At 40.4% G+C, this 17,856-nt stretch overlaps 4 protein-coding genes across 16 annotated transcripts in view; 2 read left to right on the forward strand and 2 right to left on the reverse strand.

Moving 5' to 3' along the window:
• LOC114652414 (tripartite motif-containing protein 16-like) overlaps positions 1 to 17,856 on the forward strand; it is a 1,097,043-nt gene that overhangs the window by 977,386 nt on the left and 101,801 nt on the right. The window lies entirely within an intron of this gene.
• LOC114643026 (tripartite motif-containing protein 16-like) overlaps positions 1 to 17,856 on the forward strand; it is a 1,170,030-nt gene that overhangs the window by 777,511 nt on the left and 374,663 nt on the right. The window lies entirely within an intron of this gene.
• Positions 1,200 to 17,856, reverse strand: part of LOC114641537 (tripartite motif-containing protein 16-like) — a 721,005-nt gene continuing 704,348 nt past the window's right edge. The window contains exon 10 of the transcript XR_007934957.1: positions 1,200 to 1,306. The gene's annotated coding sequence lies outside the window, so the exon portion shown is untranslated. The remainder of the gene's footprint in view (positions 1,307 to 17,856) is intronic.
• Positions 1,200 to 17,856, reverse strand: part of LOC114643105 (tripartite motif-containing protein 16-like) — a 211,677-nt gene continuing 195,020 nt past the window's right edge. Inside the window, exons 5-6 of the mRNA XM_051927913.1 lie at positions 5,652 to 5,717; positions 1,200 to 2,045 (exon numbers count right to left, since the gene is read on the reverse strand). Coding sequence (XP_051783873.1) covers positions 1,504 to 2,045; positions 5,652 to 5,717 — 608 coding nt within the window. The 3' untranslated portion in view covers positions 1,200 to 1,503. The remainder of the gene's footprint in view (positions 2,046 to 5,651; positions 5,718 to 17,856) is intronic.

Consider the following 17,856-nt stretch of genomic DNA (forward strand, 5'->3'; position numbering starts at 1 on the left):
TATAAAGATTAATTCAAATAAATGTTCTTTTCCCATAGAGAATCTTCCATAACCTAACTAAGCTTCACTGTCCTTAAAGCTAATGACAATATTAATAAATCTGCACTAAATATCCATTTGATCAAACCCAAATCTTTCCTCCCCCTCAGCCTTGCCATTCATTTAATATTGAGAGTGGCCACTAGGGGGGGCAGTTTGGCTACAGAAGAATCAGCTCAGCTGTCAGCTCTGAAGGTCATGTGACTGTGTGATCGTGTCGTCCTTATTTTGCTCTTAATTCATTTAAATCTTAATTAGTTTTAGATAAAATATTTAAAGTTCTTTATTTCAGGTGTTTTTACTTTATTCTTATTTCTTTTACACTGCACTGTATTCTTTTCTCCCCCCTTTCCCATGTGTGTAATATGGCGGGTGTCCACTAGAGGGCGCCACTGCACTTCAGTCCCACCCCTCAGTCCTCCTGTTAAAGTCTCCATTCGTCTGACTCTCTGATTGTTTCTCATTCTCTCCTTTCATGTTTCACTGCTCAGGATTTCACTGAACGCTTTCTGCTTTTATCTTTTAGATTTCCTTTTTGTATAAATTGCTGTGTAATATTTAGAGTGGCCACAAGAGGCAGTAGTGTGGCGACTGACCAATCAGTGACCACTTCTGTCCATTCGTTGTCTTTCTTATCTGCTTTTCAATTTCAGGTTTGTGGACAAGGTGGGCCAACCCTGGATGGGGTGCCAGTTCACTGCAAAGCCACACATGTTCACCCATGTCAAGTGTGTGCCAACTGACCAAGAATTCATTTTGTAAAGATGTTGGAGCTTTCAGGGTACCAAGAGTGACAAATCTGGGGACAAGGAGGAGGTGCAGTTTAAAGTTTAATGTGACATCAACTAAAACACCAAACTCTGTCAGTATGGCTGACATCTGACTGACCGGTGAGTCCTCATCTTCAGACATTCACAGTGAATTCATTCTGAAGTGAAGGACCCTTTGAGTGACCAATGGAGGGTCACAAAATGTCTGGTGAGTGGACAACACTCCAGTCCCATCTGTCACTCTCTGCTCCTACATATAGTCACTATTCAAGAGCTCGCCATACCGAGTCTGTATAGCGCCTTTCAGTTGTGCTGATCCAGCAGGACCACATGCCTGTCCTACATAACAGGTGACTTTCAGTGACACTTGGGGGCCTCAGTAGTTGTTGGGGTGTCAGCCTGAAGGACATGTGGCTGTGAATCAACAGTGACCCCTGCTGGTCAGACTGGTATTTGTAGGTCTGAGGTGTCACCGCCCCTCATTATGACACACACACCTGATTGGCTACTCAAACCCAATAATAATGGAGACTCTGACAGCCGCACTCGCCCCACATTCTCATCCACATATTCAATCACAGAGGTGCTGCCCCCCCCAACCCACCCATCCTATAAATTAAATTTCACCCCAAACTACAAACACAAAGAGGACTAGAGCTTGTTGGGACATCAAGTGACCGGTGGAGGGTACTGGTCAGTGGTCACATGGTGTCAGATGGCTGATTGTTACACTGCAGTGAAGACCAAACCCAAACCCTGGATAGAGGGGCTCAGTGAAGGAGATGTTGAACCTGTGCAGGAGGGTCATTGTGTGTGAGACCCTATAAAATGACAGAGAGCCAGCAGGCCAGTCAAGATACACACCTATTCTGGGGCTGAAGGGGGCGCTGATTACAATCTCCTTCTTATTGTGACGCACAGAGTACTGGGAAAGAGACCACACCAAACTCCAGGACTTGTCGTTGTATCCAAGGCCGCACTCACTGCCCTCTCCTTTCCTGTCCAGTCCTTTATATGCGACTCCAATCTTCATGAAGCGTTCACTGCACTCCACCTCCCAATAACAGCGAGTCCCAGTCAGAGCCTCTCTGCACAGAACTTGGACACAGCAGTCAAATCTGTCAGGATGATCAGGATATTCGGCTTTTGTCCCCTCATGTGTCACCTTCTTGTTCCGTTCAGAGAGACGGAGGAATCTGTTTGCTGTGTTGATGTCCAGTGTGAGGGGACAGAAGTCTGAAAGGAGAGAAAAGAAAACGAGTGAGGAAATCTGGGAGTGTGTAATGGGACTGGGGGCGGAGCACAACACAGACAATTAACAAGAACCAATCAGGAGCTGAGCTGACGAGACACTAATAGTAAAGAGCTCATCTGATTGGACAGAATCTGTGGGGATTTAAAATGAAATTCTCGAATCACAATAAATCTGAATCTCTTTTATTCTCCAGTACTTCATGTGCAGGAATCTGACTTGGTAGATTTGGAGCTCCTTATAACGGAACACAACATCACAGACAAATAACAGAAAGAGCTGAAGTGAAAAAGACAAACTTCACACCAAGTTGTAGAATAATCCAATTATAATGGAGATGTGCTGATAGTGATGTGCTGGTGAGAGTGTGTATTCCCGTGTCACACACACATGTCCTCACACTGTACACACACACACAGTCTCTGACAGAACACATGAATACACACAGAAGGCGTCTAAGTCACTGCTGGGAGAGGCTGTCGCTCTGGCTAAGAAACTCTGGAGGTGTCTGTTAGTCTGAGTTTGAATTGACTGAAGTGTTTGGGAGTTTGTGTGAAGAAGTGATGAGCTGCTGAGATGAGTCCATGGTGGTCCTTATGACACGGTTAGTGACACGAGATGTCTACAGGTCTGCACAGATGAAGAGCACAGTAGACCTCACCACACGCTCTCATTTATTTATGGAGTTTGACGTTGGTGAGCCAAACCAGACACCAATGGAGAATGTGATTACACTTTCAATGATGGCTTTGTAAAACTGAATGAGGACTGGCTGTGAAATATTTAATTTCTTTATGTGGCGTAAGAAGTCCAATCACCGCTGTGCCTTCTTAGTGATGTGGTGGTGTTCATGTCCCAGCTGAGAGTGTTTGTGATTGTTGTACTCAGAACTTTGAAGGAGTCCACCATATTGACTGCTGAATCCTTCATTTCTAGTGTCAGAGGTTGTGACTGCTGTTTGTGAAAGTCAATGGCCATTTCCACTGTCTTGGGGGGTCTTGAGCAGCAGGTTGTTGAAGCTCACCAAGACACAAGACGAGACCCCTCTTTTCTAGAAGGTGTTTCATTGCCGTTAGTAATTAGACCACTAATGGTGGTGTCATCAGAGAACTTAATGATTTAACTGAAGGATGAGTGGACCTGCAGTCATTGGGGTACAAGGAGTAAAGTAGGGGGGCCGTCCACAGCCTTGAGGGGCACCTGTGCTGATACAGGGACAGTCTGAGAGGTGGGAGTCCACACAAACATACTAATGTAGCAGCAGACTCCAGCGCCTTTGACTTGTTGTGATGATCAGCATCTCTAACTGCTCTGTAAAGCAGAAACCCCAGCAGTTCTAATGTGGAGTCAGGAACTGATGCAGTAAGTCAGGTGTCCACACAGCAATACGCTGACCAGAGAGAATAATCCTGACTGGGGCCGAGAAGAAGATGAGGTTCATCTGTTTTGGGGCTCAGTGGTCTGACATTGATAAAACTAGTAAGGGAAGGGGCACTCGACAAGCGCGTCTCCTGAAGCCCACGAGAGACCCTGAGCGCTTCCCCCTTCTCTTCTTCAGGTGGGAGTTACCTGGCTGGGAGTCGGAGTCTGCAGTCGGAGGTTCATAAGTGCTAAATCTGTATGAAAGTGTCCTTAATCAGTGGAGGAGAAATGAAGTCCAATCCCAATAGACAGGAGCTGATCTCGTGTGAATGTAATCCTCATATTGTTACAAAAGGCAAAGTTAACAGAGAAGAACAACACATCAGCAGCGAGCAAACAACTGTGGCTGCCCTGATCGAGGTCAGAGTTCAAATGGACTGTCCACACGGACCACTGGCTTTATTAAATGACACTTTTATTGTCACAGTCCACCTCTTTAATTTAAAATCAATCCACTGTCACACTTCATCACAAACTGACAGCTCGATGGTTTACTGGCCAGCAAACAAGACGGCCATCAAGTGTTGAGAGATGTGAAGTTCATGAAGAAAATCAATATGGAGTGAGCTGAAGCTACTCAGTCATTAAAGGAGACGACTGATTCAGTAGTAATGAACTTTAAAATCAAAAGATTTGGGATCAGAATAATAAGAAATATGAAGAAGAGAAAATGAACTGGCAAAATTCAATTCAGGACAGCATGATGGCCGAGGGGTTGGAGCTGCGGCCTCACAGATTGAGCTTCACGACTTTGAATTTGGCGTCCAGTGGTCGTCTTTGTCAGGTCAGCGTGTTCTCCTCCTTCACATGATCCACAGACATGCATGTTGGGTGAATTGGCGACTCTGAATTGGCCTTGTGTGGTTGTGTGCACCTGACTTAACACAACGCAGCCTGAACTGGATTAAACCGGTTTGACAATGTTGTATTAAAATCATTACAATGTAAACACACCACGGCCCTGATGGTCTGCTGACCTGAATGAATCATGTTTATATCATTATATGTCACCTGTCACGTCTGGCTCTCTACTGTTTGTGTCACCGACATGCCCCCAGTAGTTTTTGTCCCTTTCCACTTTTTAAACAAGAATCCCAATTTTCTGTAAAGTGCAAACTGACCTCAGAGAATGTCATCCGCCATTCTTTATTCCACAGATCAGACTCTTTGCTGTTAATTTTGAATAAAAGCAACAAAATAAATGACAATGGCGTGAACACGATTATTGGGACCCTCACCTAATGTTTTCTAACCAACTGTTTTCAGGTGAGACCTGCCATCAAGCACTTCCTGTGGCTCTGGATGAGACTTCTACTCCTCTCACCACCCACTCTTCCCACTCTTCTTCAGCTTTGATCTACTTTTTCTCCCAACTGTAACTTCCAGCTCTTCCCATGGATGTTGACTTGAATTCATTTTAGGGTGCGTGATGTCTTTTAACATCTAATAGCTTCCACAAAATTTTCCATGCCATCTTCTTTTGGTTTAATTCCTACAATGTGTTAAGTTGTGAATAAATAACAAAATTTGTTTTTTATGGAGAAAAGAATGGAGGATGTCAAGTAATTTGGTCAGCTTTAACTTATTTCACTTAAATTTGTGATTCTTTTTTAATCCAATGCTTGTTGCTGTGTCTGTATATCCAAACACTGTTTATGTATATGTTAATGATCGTGGGCATTGTGTTTTTTTATGTGAAACACGCTGAGCTGCTTTCATTGAATGCCATGTGCTGTATAAAGGGATTATTATTATCATCAATACTTTAAGGGAATGACTGAAGTTGAAAAGCATCAGAAAGGAGACACTGGAATACAGAAAGAGAAAACAGCAGGAAATGCTAAGTAAAAACTGTTAGAGAATAGAAAAAGGACAAGGGACACTGGAGGTCAGACTATTGTTAGGTAGATATGACGTAGTTGGCAGGATATCATTTTTATTTCCCATTAGTCCACTTGACACTTAAGTCTAACAGACTTCTTTGGTGCTTCCCTGTCCTGAATCTAAATATCCCATAATGCACCAGTCACAGGACCCCTGTCACTTTCAGCTCCTCAGTCACACCACACTCACATAATGCTTTCTGCTGGCAACACTTTCACATCATAAGCCTGACCCGAGATATTAAAAGTGAAATGATGATAAATTTAACGAATTGACAGACTCACATTGTAAAAACTCCTCTCTGCTCTGAGGTTCAGGAGGCCGTAAGGTGAAGATTGGAGCTTCATGACCTGAAAATACAAAGAAAAGAGAAGAATGGAGAATGTAAAGATTACGGTTGACAGTAGATTAATATTTTATATTGTGTTTAATCAAACTTTGTTTATGAAATTAATAGTGATCAATCGCACATTATGTTGCATATGTCAAAATGTTTATTGGTATCAGTTTAGATGAGGTGTTCATAATTACGTTGTATTTTACCATGTAATCACCTGTATAATTACAGAGTTACTAGGTGTTATTACCTGTACTTACTGTGTAATCCTGTGGTTAAGAACTTAACTGTAATTGTCATTCCACAATTTGTGTGCAAACCTCCTTAGAAAAATTGTGGAATAACAATTACAATTTAGTACTTAATTATATTGTTACACTGTATTACAAGGTAAGTACAAGGTAATAACACCTATTATTTTGTAATTATACAGGTAAATTCAATGGTACGTACAGCATATTTATGGATACTTAATCTAAATTGATTTTGGTTTATTATTATATCCTATTAACTACATCATTAGATCAGCTATAAATATAATAATGTCAGTATTGTGATATACCTAAATAATTCTTAGAGGATTTCAGAAATTCCATTCATTTTCAAATTTATGACAAACAACAGACAGTATTTTGCACATGTCTGTAACTTTGCTCAAGGACACTGTCCTCATTATTTCAACCTTCTTAACCAGTTGCTAAGGCACACAAGTTTGTTCACATTTTCAGATTCCACAGTAGATCTCTTTTTGTGCACAATATGAAAAAGAAAAAAAGGAAGCTGCACAATGCAACATCGAACAGGAGCATCAAAGACTGATTTTGAAATGAAATAACAAACAACCTGAGTCACAACATCCTAATTCTATTGTCAGGTTGTAATCCAATAGTTTTGCTTGTTTGTATTTATTAATATTTTCATTCTATTTTATGCTATAAATAACATTATTCGGCAAACCATTGAATTGCTTTGGTGGTTACTTATAGTTGCAGAAGCTCTAGAATGAATATCTAGTAAAATAAGGCCCTTTGTCATCGAGGCAACTGTTGTTACATTACAGCTTTAGGTGACAAAGCATTCTCAGCCTTTTTAATGTATGGTTTGAAGAAGTGATCACTTACATAAAACAACCCTGAAAGTAGCAATTACAATTCTGGGATTAAAAATCTCATGATCTGATCTACTTGCAAATAATTCACACACAAAGAGCTGCCCTTTCTGTGTTCATAGTTATCTTAATAACAAGACACTTTATTATTACTTCAGTAATTACAAGAACAACAATGCTACAATGCACAAGCAGACCTTTGGAAGCTCATAACTCACCTGCACAGTTCTAGTACTTTCTCCAGCCAGATTAGTTTATCAAACTCTGCAGATGTTAACATGGCCAGCTCTTCGTTGTCATGTGTGTACTGTATACTACTTTGATTTTACACAGAGAGATGTCTGAAATGTTAGTTTTAAAATGAAAGTTTCCGCCAAGAAGAATCACAGATATCTCCTCCATTGTTACATTAATGGCTTAATTTCACATGAATTGAGAAATGCAATGCTCCTGACCATGATATGTATGGGATAAAACATTTGTATATAGCATATAAGATAAAGTTCAGTTCAGGACATTGCAGCAGACTGCATGAAATGAGATGAGGTGAGATGAGAGCAGAAGAGCAGATCAGTGCAGTTCAGATGACAAAGGGGTGACCAGAGAAGGAACGGGACACTAAATTCTGGAATCTCACCATTACTTTGTGTTATTTTAATAGATCAAGGCTTTTAAATTAAGCTCAAGTGTTAACACATTAATGCTGACAGCTCTAGTTAAGATATAATTTTATAATGTTACATTCTTAAACATTAATTACAAATGTAATGCAGTTAAAATAAAAAAAACAAAACATGCAGATCAAGTCTGCACACAGAGCCCACCGGTGTGTCGATGATGCAGTGACTCTGAGTGTGAGTTTTATTTACCAACACTTTGATCAGCAGGGCAGATGTGAGGGTTTCGATTGTAGACTTGACCTCTGCTTTAGATACCAACATCTCAGAGCTCCACGATAAGAAACTGACCGAGTTCAGCCTGCCCAGTCCAATCCACAATTGGATCTCAGACTTTCTTCCAGGTAGTAAACAGTGCCAGTGCAGTTGGGCGCACACACATGTCTGACCTGTTAACCCTCGTCACCTCACTTTCTGTTCTCCTCTCCTGTGTTGTCAGTTGGCCACAGATCAGCAGTTCTGGTCATGGACAGACATTGTTAAGTTTCATTTATGTTCATCAGTGCAGAACTGCGTCAGCTTACAGGTTTGTTTAAACACACAGTATCATGATATGTATACATTATATAGTTTATTATTTGTAAAGTCTGTTAATGTGTTTCACTTGTGAATTTGTTATGTGCACTCAGTGGAGTGTTCAGGTGGTCCTGAAGTGGTCAGGTTTCTACTGCACTCCTCTAATTTGCTGATCTTTATCACCAAAATATATGAAGAAATACTCTAACTGTGTGAAACTCTCTTTAGTGTCAGTGGGTGTAATGAGTCTGAGTATACGACACCACACTTAGAAAACACATGAGCCTGTGGAAGCATGGTGGAGAATGGATTAATGTGAACTTTTAAAGAGGAGCCCATCTGATAATATGTAAAGGACAGAGAAGACAGCAGAAGCTCATTCAGATTTCGTCATATCACAAAGCACTGAAGTTGATCCCAATTCAGTTTCATTTATGTTGTCACAGCTTTCAATTTCACAACACTTCATTTGTACACCGAGCAGGTCCTGCCAGTTTAACACAACTTTCTGTTCCTTATGTTATGTTGGTTGTTATGCAGAGCAAATGCAAAGAATCCAAATGTGAAATGAAGATGTAGCTTTTAAGAGAGTAAACAGAAAAAGTATCTCTATATACATAAAGCAATAAACCGTCTTACGTGTGACATCTGTGCCAGGGCATAATGTCATCTAGTGTCCACCAGAGGGTAGCAATGTCCAAGGAACAGAAGAAACAAGAAGCACAAAGAAAGAGGAATGTAAGGACTAGCATGTCCGGTGCTCAGAGGTTCATAAATGTACAACACGATCAAAACAGATAGACGTACCATTAACTGTGTTTAAAAAACAGGTGTTTCACTATGCTAATAAGAAATCAAATATTTACCTTAAACATTCAAGAACTCTGTTTAATATTAAAATGTGATATCACTCAGCTAGTCACTGTAACAGTAAAGGCTTAGAAACAAATGTAAAAGAGCAGGCCTTCTTCAGGCATCTCACTGTACCTGATATTGTCACCCTGGTCCTCCTAATGGAGTTTAACAAAACATGAACATTAGAACATTAGAACATTAGAACACTCTAGACGAGAATAGGCCATTCAGCCCAACGAAGCTCGCCAGTACTATCCACTTATTTCTTCCAAGAAAACATCAAGTCGAGTTTTGAAAGTCCCCAATGTCTTACTGTCTACCACACTACTTATTCCAAGTTTCTATCGTTCTTTGTGTAAAGAAAAACTTCCTGATGTTTGTGCAAAATTTACCTTAACAAGTTTCCAACTGTATCCCCGTGTTCTTGATGAACTCATTTTAAAATAACAGTCTCGATCCACTGCACTAATTCCCTTCATATTGTTAAACATTTCAATCATGTCACCTCTTAATCTTCTTTTCCTTAAACTGTAAAGGCTCAGCTCTTTTAATCTTTCCTCATAATTCAACCCCTGTAGCCCTGAATCAGCCTAGTTGCTCTTCTCTGGACCTACTCTAGCGCTGCTATGTCCTTTTTGTAGCCTGGAGACCAAAAGTACACACAGTACTCCAGATGAGGCCTCACCAGTGTGTTATAAAGGCTGAGCATAACCTCCTGTGACTTGTACTCCACACATCAAGGCGCTATATATCCTAACATTCTGTTAGCCTTCTTAATGGCTTCTGAACACTGTCGGGAAGTCGATAGCTTAGAGTCCACTATGACTCCTAAATCCTTCTCATAAGGTGTACTCTCAATTTTCTGACAGCCCATTGTGTATTCAAACCTAACATTTTTACTTCCAATGTGTAATACTTTACATTTACTGACATTAAATTTCATCTGCCACAAATCTGCCGAAGCCTGTATGCTATCCAAGTCCTTCTATAATGATATAATGGATTCCAAATTATCTGCTAATCCACCTATCTTGGTATCATCTGCAAACTTAACCAGCTTGTTACTTATAATCCTATCTAAATCATTTATATATATTAATAATAGCAGCGGCCCTAGCACTGACCCCTGTGGAACACCACTCTTAACATCAGCCAGTTCTGATGAGGTTCCTCGCACCATCACCCTCTGTTTCCTGTATCTGAGCCAATTCTGCATCCATCTACAAACATCACCCTGAACTCTCACCTCTTTTAATTTGATGCCCAACCTCTCATGTGGCACCTTATCAAATGCTTTCTGAAAGTCCAGATAAATAATATTATAAGCTCCACTTTGATCGTATCCTTTTGTTGCCTCCTCATAGAATTCCAGCATGTTAGTAAAACACGACCTCCCTTTTCTGACCCCATGCTGACTGTTTAGAATAACTCCTGTCCTTGCCAGGTGTTGCTCGATCTTATCCTTAATAATTCCTTCCATTAATTTTCCTGTGATGCATGTTAAGCTTACTGGCCTATAGTTGCTTGGATCTGCCCTGTCACCCTTTTTATATAATGGGATGATATTTGCCATTTTCCAGTCCTTCGGAATCTCTCCAGTGCGCAGTGACTTGCTAAAAATATGTGTCAAGGGTTTATATAAGTACTCACTAGCCTCCTTAAGAACACGAGGATAAATATTATCTGGTCCTGGTGATTTGTTCAATTTCAGCTTATTTAATCTGAGCAGTACTTCTCCCTCTACAATTTCCAAATCCCTCAGTACCTCCTTAGTAGTCCCTGTTACCTCTGGGAGGTTATCCACTTGCTCACTTGTGAACACCTCAGAAAAATGTAAGTTTAAGGCATCCGCTATTTCACTGTCTGTATCTTTTAATCCCCCTTTACTATTCCTGATGCACTTGACCTCCTCCTTGACTGTTCTTTTACTACTAAAATACTGAAAGAATCTCTTAGGGTCGTCTTTCACCTTATCTGCTTTATTCCTCTCCAACTGTCTTTTAGCCTTCCTGATATCCTTCTTAATGGTTGCCCTCATGTTCTCATACGCTCTACAATTCACTTTGCAGTCATTAGTCTTATATGCCTTATAAAGCAGTTTTTTCCTTTGCAACTTCTTTTTTAAATCTTTATTAATCCACCGTAGAGTTTTTTTTTGTTTCCTATTAATTCCAAATTTAGGTCTGTATCTGTCCTGCATTACATGTAAAACATTTTTAAACCTGTTCCACTGCTCTTCGTCTGTCTCCACACTTAAAAGCTTATCCCAGTGTATCCTACTTAGACTTTGTCGCATCTGCTCAAAATTAGCCCTACCAAAGTTCAACTTAACAGTTTTAGTCTTTGCATCTGCACTCTTACAAAATACTGAGAATTGTATGACATTATGGTCACGTGACCCTAGTGGTCCAATCACCTCTACACCCTCAATTCTATCCTGATTATTACAAAATACTAAATCCAGACAGGCTTCACCCCGTGTTGGTGCTTTAACATGCTGTCTTAGAAAACAGTCACTGATTACTTCTAAAAACTCCTGCTCTTGTACTCCACCATCTGTAAGGTTATCCCAGTTAATATTTGGACAATTAAAGTCCCCCATGACTATAATATCTCCCTGTAAACTTGTCTTTTTGATATTACTAAAAAGATGTTTGTTGAAATTACTGTCTGAATTGGGTGGTCTATAACACACTCCTAAAATAAGACCTCTTTCCCTAATATTTTCCAGGTGAAGCCACATGTCCTCACTACGATGGGGCTCATCATCCAATTGAAGAAGACTTACGTTTAAATCCTGCTTGGCATAAACAGCAACCCCACCTCCTTCTCTGTTCTGTCTATCCTTCCTAAAAAATGTGTATCCCTCTATGTTACACTCATCCCCATCTTTGTTATTTAGCCAGGTTTCCATTATTGCTATAATATCATAATTATGCCCTGCTACATACGACTCCAACTCACATTATTTTTGATACTTCTAGCATTAAGGCAAGTTATTTTTATTGTACTACTCCTTCTACATTTAAATGTTTGCTTAAAATTTACATTACTATGCATTCTTGTTTCTACACCATTGTTTGTTCTTCCATGTATAGATCTAAACCTGGCCTGTCCTAAACTCCCTGCCCCCCCATTCCCTAGTTTAAACAATCCTCGATTAGCCTACACATACGCCTCCCCAATACATTGGTGCCCCTCCAGTTCAGATGTAACCCGTCACGGCAGAACATGTCCCATCTGTACCAAAAGGAGTCCCAATGCCCCATAAACCTATACCCTTCTACCCTGCACCAAGATTTGAGCCACGCGTTAAGCCTTCTAATCTCCTCAGTCTAACCTGGACTGGCGCGTGGCACAGGCAGAACTTCGGAGAAGACTACCTTGTCAGTTCTGCTCCTCAGCTTAGCACCTAACTCTTTGAATTTGGATCGCAGAACTGACAGACTACCCTTATGTATGTCATTTGTTCCAACATGGACAATGACAACTGGATCCACCCTTGCTGTGGCCAAGAGCCTATCCACCCTTCCAAGGAGGTCCCCCACCTGTGCTCCCGGAAGGCAACACACCGTGCGAGACTCTCTCTCTCTGGAGCACACCTGTGCTTCAATCCCCCTAATGATTGAGTCCCCAACTATCACTACCTCTCTCTTTTTGGGAACTGGTTTTGTTGGTAGCCTGTTGGGGCTCCTCATCCCTGCCTACCACCTCAGAATTATCAGAGACACCGTCCAGCTCCGCAAGGACATGATAAAGGTTTGCCACTTCTAATTTTGGGGTTGATGCCCCCGGACAGTGTGCACCCTTTGCCTTACGCCTTGTGACTGTGACCCACCTGTTTCTACCTGTCTGGTCTGGAATCTCCTCCCGCGCCACCTTGGGGGTACACACTATCTCTCTAAAGGACACCTGGGCCAAGTCCGCCAATTCTCTATTACAACGCAGGTCAGCGACCCTGAACTTGAGGTGCTGGATCAGCTGGCATCTCTTGCATATGTAGCCCTCATAGACAACTGGCTCTTCCAAACCATCATCTAAAAAGTCCAACATCCAAAAGGACTTGCATTGCACGGGCCTCATTATTAAAATTTGATTTGGGATTAGTAAACTGCCTTAAGTTTTTTTTTTAAATTAAATTAAATTTCTCCTTCTTTCGGCTGCTCCTTAAATGGTATAATTACGATCTGCTACAGATATTTTATACCTTTTCCCCTTAAGCTCCTGTACTGTTCTCCCTCTCAGCTGCCTGCTATTTGTCTTTCTATGAGGTTAACTTAACTTTTCTCTGTCTCTTCTCCTACCTTTGTGCTCCTCTTTCTTATAAGCTCTCCACTCGCACTGTTTGTATTCCCCCATATTAATGAACCCTTACGCTGTCGACCACTTACTGTTCTACCTCTGGACCGCTGAGGACTGTTTAATCTATATCTATAAAGGAGAGTTGGTATCCATGTGGCTGTGTTTGTGTTTGTGGAGCGACGGAGAGTTAAGGCGGCTGTTGGAGTCATGTGATCATCTCCCCTCCCATTCACCTCATTTCATTCACTTCATTTCACTCCGAGCTGAGCTCCACAGCTGACGCGGTTAGTCCTTTCTCCTTTACTGATTTACTGTTTAGTAGACGCGGTACTTACTGAATTGTATTTTTTCCTTTAGTGTTTCTTAGTGTTTAGTAGACGCGGTGTGCCGGTGTTCCAGGCGATGTTGTGGTTTAGTGTTACTTTCTACTTCGTTTTTGTACTTTAGTGTTTAATAATAAATAATAATAATTCATTACATTTATAGAGCGCTTTTCTCAGTACTCAAAGCGCTAAAATAGTGAGTGATACTTAGCTGATAGCAGTGTAGAAGCAGCACAGCACAACGGAGCCGGTAGGACAGGCGGGTGTGGTAGTGTAGGTGAGCGGCGATAGCAAGCAGCAGGAGGAAGAAGCAGGATTTGGATGTTCCAATACACAGCCATAAACAGTAACACTTGGTAATTTCAGGCGTGATCGCCCCGGAGCCATAAGCCAGGTTAGTATGAACATCAGATCAGTTCCGGGTCGTAGAGTACTGTAAGATGAAACGGGAGCAGATCAGCATGCTTTGTTTCCTTACAAACCTCCCATAGTTTATGAAGACGCACAGCAACAATTAAATCACACAGATTCTGGTGTATTCGCAATTGCATTTGCTGTGTGTATTTCTTTAGGTATTGACCAAAGTGATCAAGTTTTTACTATTTCTTCAATGCGAAATCACTTACAAATAATTTTTATTTCTCGACAATTGCTTCCATTCCCTGTTGAAAGTAGCCGACGGGCGACACCAGTGACAAGTATTCAGTGCGTTCAAAGACCTGTAAGAAGTACGGCGACTAACACAGTCACTCATAAAAGGGGAGATGACTCGGTGTAGGAAATGGGGATTGAAACTACCTTGGAGGACATGCAATCAACGAGGCGATTAAACGGATCTCAAGAGACGTCTTCTAGGTTGGAAAAAAAGCGCTTGGCTGCCAAAACCATATATATACATAAATATATACATCTATATAAATAAAAATGTAAATGTTCGTTTGTTCAAAACCTTAAATCTCTGAAAGTTCTTCACCGATTGCTTTGAAATTTTGACACAATGTTGCATTCGAATACGCGCGTGTTTTTATATACATATTATATAGATGTCACACCTGTGACAGGTAAAAACATGCTTTTTTTGAAAACACAGCGCCATCTGTTGGACGTAAAAGCAACACACGCCATACTAAATATTTTACGATTCTATTTCAATGTTTCGATCAAATGCATTTGTAAGTACGTGAATAAAGGCAGCGACATGGCAGTTTTTGGCATGCAACCAGAAAGAAGTGAAAGGAATGCGGTCATACATATCGATGAAATCGCACAGTATTAGGCTGGAAGATACATAAGCAGCAATGAAGCTGTATGGCAAATTCTTTCATTTCCCATACATGAACGAAGTCCAGATGTTGTTCACTTAGCAGTACATCTAGAAAATGGACAACGCGTTTATTTCACAGCTGCAAATGTGCAACAAATAGCCCTGAATCCACCGGCTACAACGTTAACTCCTTTCTTTACGTTATGTCTAAATGACGCGTTTATGAAAACACTGCTGTATTCGGAAGTGCCTACGTATTACAAATGGAATGCGAGTAGAAAATCATTTGAACAACGCAAACGAGGAGAGCGAGTCAACGGACAACCTGCCATATTCAAAGAAACTACGATAGGCAGACTGTACACCGTGCCTCCCAATCAAGATGAATGCTTCTTTGTTCACATGCTGTTGGTAAATGTGCCGGTCCAACGTCTTTCCAGCAATGGAGAATTGTCAAAGGCGTTACACATGCCACTTTCCGAAGTACATGTCAAGCTCTGAATTTATTGGCGAACGACCGACACTGGGATGTATATATTAATGACGCGTGCAACACGTCACATCCAAATCAAATTCGTGCATTGTTTGCAATCATATTGACCGCCTGCTCTCCTTCATCTCCAACACAGTTATGGGAGAAATATAAATCGCACATGGCTGAAGATATTTTCCGTCGAATACGCAAGTAAAATTCAAATATAAACATGGATTTCACAGCAGACATCTACAACTAAGCATTGATAATGATTGAAGATTTGTGCTTAGAAACCGCGAACAAAGTTCTCAATCAATTGGGAATGCCATCACCGAATCGATCTGCTGCTGCTTTGTTCGATGTAGAATTGCGTCGTGAGCAAAATTACAACACAGATGATCTTTTGTCGTATGTGCAATCAAATATTCCTAAGCTAACGCTTCAGCAAAAAGGCATTTACAATCAAATAATGCAAACTGTCAATAACGGGGTTGGAGAAATCTGGAAACTGGGAATGGAAAGGTGCCGGTTGATCTGACCTCAGGACGAATTTCATTGCCTCATAACTTCTGCAATTTAGTGACGTCAAAAGGAGAATTGGTTGAAAAAGTATTTCCCAATATTCAAACCAATTATAAGAATCACGATTGGCTGAGTGAACGAGCTATTCTTGAGGCCAAAAACAAAGACGTCTACGAACTTAACAATATTATTCAGTCTAACATTCTGCACGGATAATGGAATAACAAGAAATATTGTATACCCACAAGCATTGTGAAATTAAACATATTAGAAACGTACGCTTTCTCTTTTTTTCATTTAACCAGACTGAGCCACGGCAACGTGTGGCCGGGAACAGCTATATATATATAATATACACTATATATACACATACACACACACATATATATATATATACTAGCAAAATACCCGCGCTTCGCAGAGGAGAAGTAGTGTGTTAAATAGGTTACGTAAACATATATATACATATACATATATACATATATATACATATCTATATATACACATATCTACATATACATATATATACATATACAAATGTACACATCTACATATATATATACATATGTACATATATATACATATAAATATATACATATCTACATATATACACATATATGTACTGTACATATGCACATATATTTTCAGCAGCTCTGTGTATGACTGTATATGTATGTGTACTTTTCTACTTTTATTTTTCTATTTTTATTTATTGATCACTCCTATTGTCTGTTTTTCACCTGCATTATTATCATTCTTTAATTTAATATTATTTATTGTATCAGTATGCTGCTGCTGAAGAATGTGAATTTCCCATTGGGATTAATAAAGTATCTATCTATCTATCTATCTATCTATCTATCTATCTATCTATCTATCTATCTATCTATCTATCTATCTATATAGATATACATACAGTATATACATACATACATACATTCATATATATATCTACTTATATATATATTTATATCTATCCTAATAAAAGGCAAAGCCCTCACTGACTGACTGACTGACTGACTCATCACTAATTCTCCAACTTCCCAAGTAGGTGGAAGGCTGAAATTTGGCAGGCTCATTCCTTACAGCTTACTTACAAAAGTTAGGCAGGTTTCATTTTGAAATTCTGCGCGTAATGGTCATAACTGGAACCTCTTTTTTGTCCATATACTGTAATGGAGGAGGTGGAGTCGCATATCGCGTCATCACACCTCCTACATAATCATGTGAACTGAAAACAAGGAAGAGCCCCAAAGAGCGCTGAAGAAAACATTCATTACAAAATTGAGAAGGCACAAGAGAGCAGCTCACGTGAACTGACTGAATGCAGCACGAGTGATCACTTTGATACTGTGGAAACAAAGCACGGTGGGAAACGCTGTTCAGAAGGATTTCCTGTCCTTTCCAGTAAAAATAACTAAAATGTTATTCGTTACTCGTTTGAATGTGCGCGTCACACCTTTAAATTGTTGTCACTTGCCTTTTGGGGCCACCATATCTATACTAATAAAAGGCAAAGCCCTCACTGACTGACTGACTGACTGACTGACTGACTGACTGACTCATTCACTCACTCACTCACTCACTCACTCACTCACTCACTCACTCACTCACTCACTCACTCACTCACTCACTCACTCACTCACTAATTCTCCAACTTCCCGTGTAGGTAGAAGGCTGAAATTTGGCAGGCTCATTCCTTACAGCTTATTTACAAAAGTTAGGCAGGTTTCATTTTGAAATTCTACGCGTAATGGTCATAACTGGAACCTCTTTTTTGTCCATGTACTGGAATGGAGTGCAGCTCGATGGCCATGAGAGGCGGAGTTGCGTGTCACGTCATCACGCCTCCTACGTAATCACGTGAACTGAAAACAAGGAACAGCCCCAAAGAGCATTGAAGAAAACATTCATTATACAATTGAGAAAGCACGGTGTAAACCGTAAGTTTAAATTAAGTTTATAGAAACGCTACCACTGCTGTTTGCAATACCATATTCATGAGATACAAGTTTAATGAGAAACGCTCCCGCTGCCGTTTGCAATACCATATTCACGAGATACAAGTTTAATGAGAAGACACGAGGTATAAACGAGACTTTGGATGACT

Source organism: Erpetoichthys calabaricus, chromosome 5 (assembly GCF_900747795.2).
Source record: "Erpetoichthys calabaricus chromosome 5, fErpCal1.3, whole genome shotgun sequence".
Taxonomy (NCBI): Eukaryota; Metazoa; Chordata; class Cladistia; order Polypteriformes; family Polypteridae; genus Erpetoichthys; species Erpetoichthys calabaricus.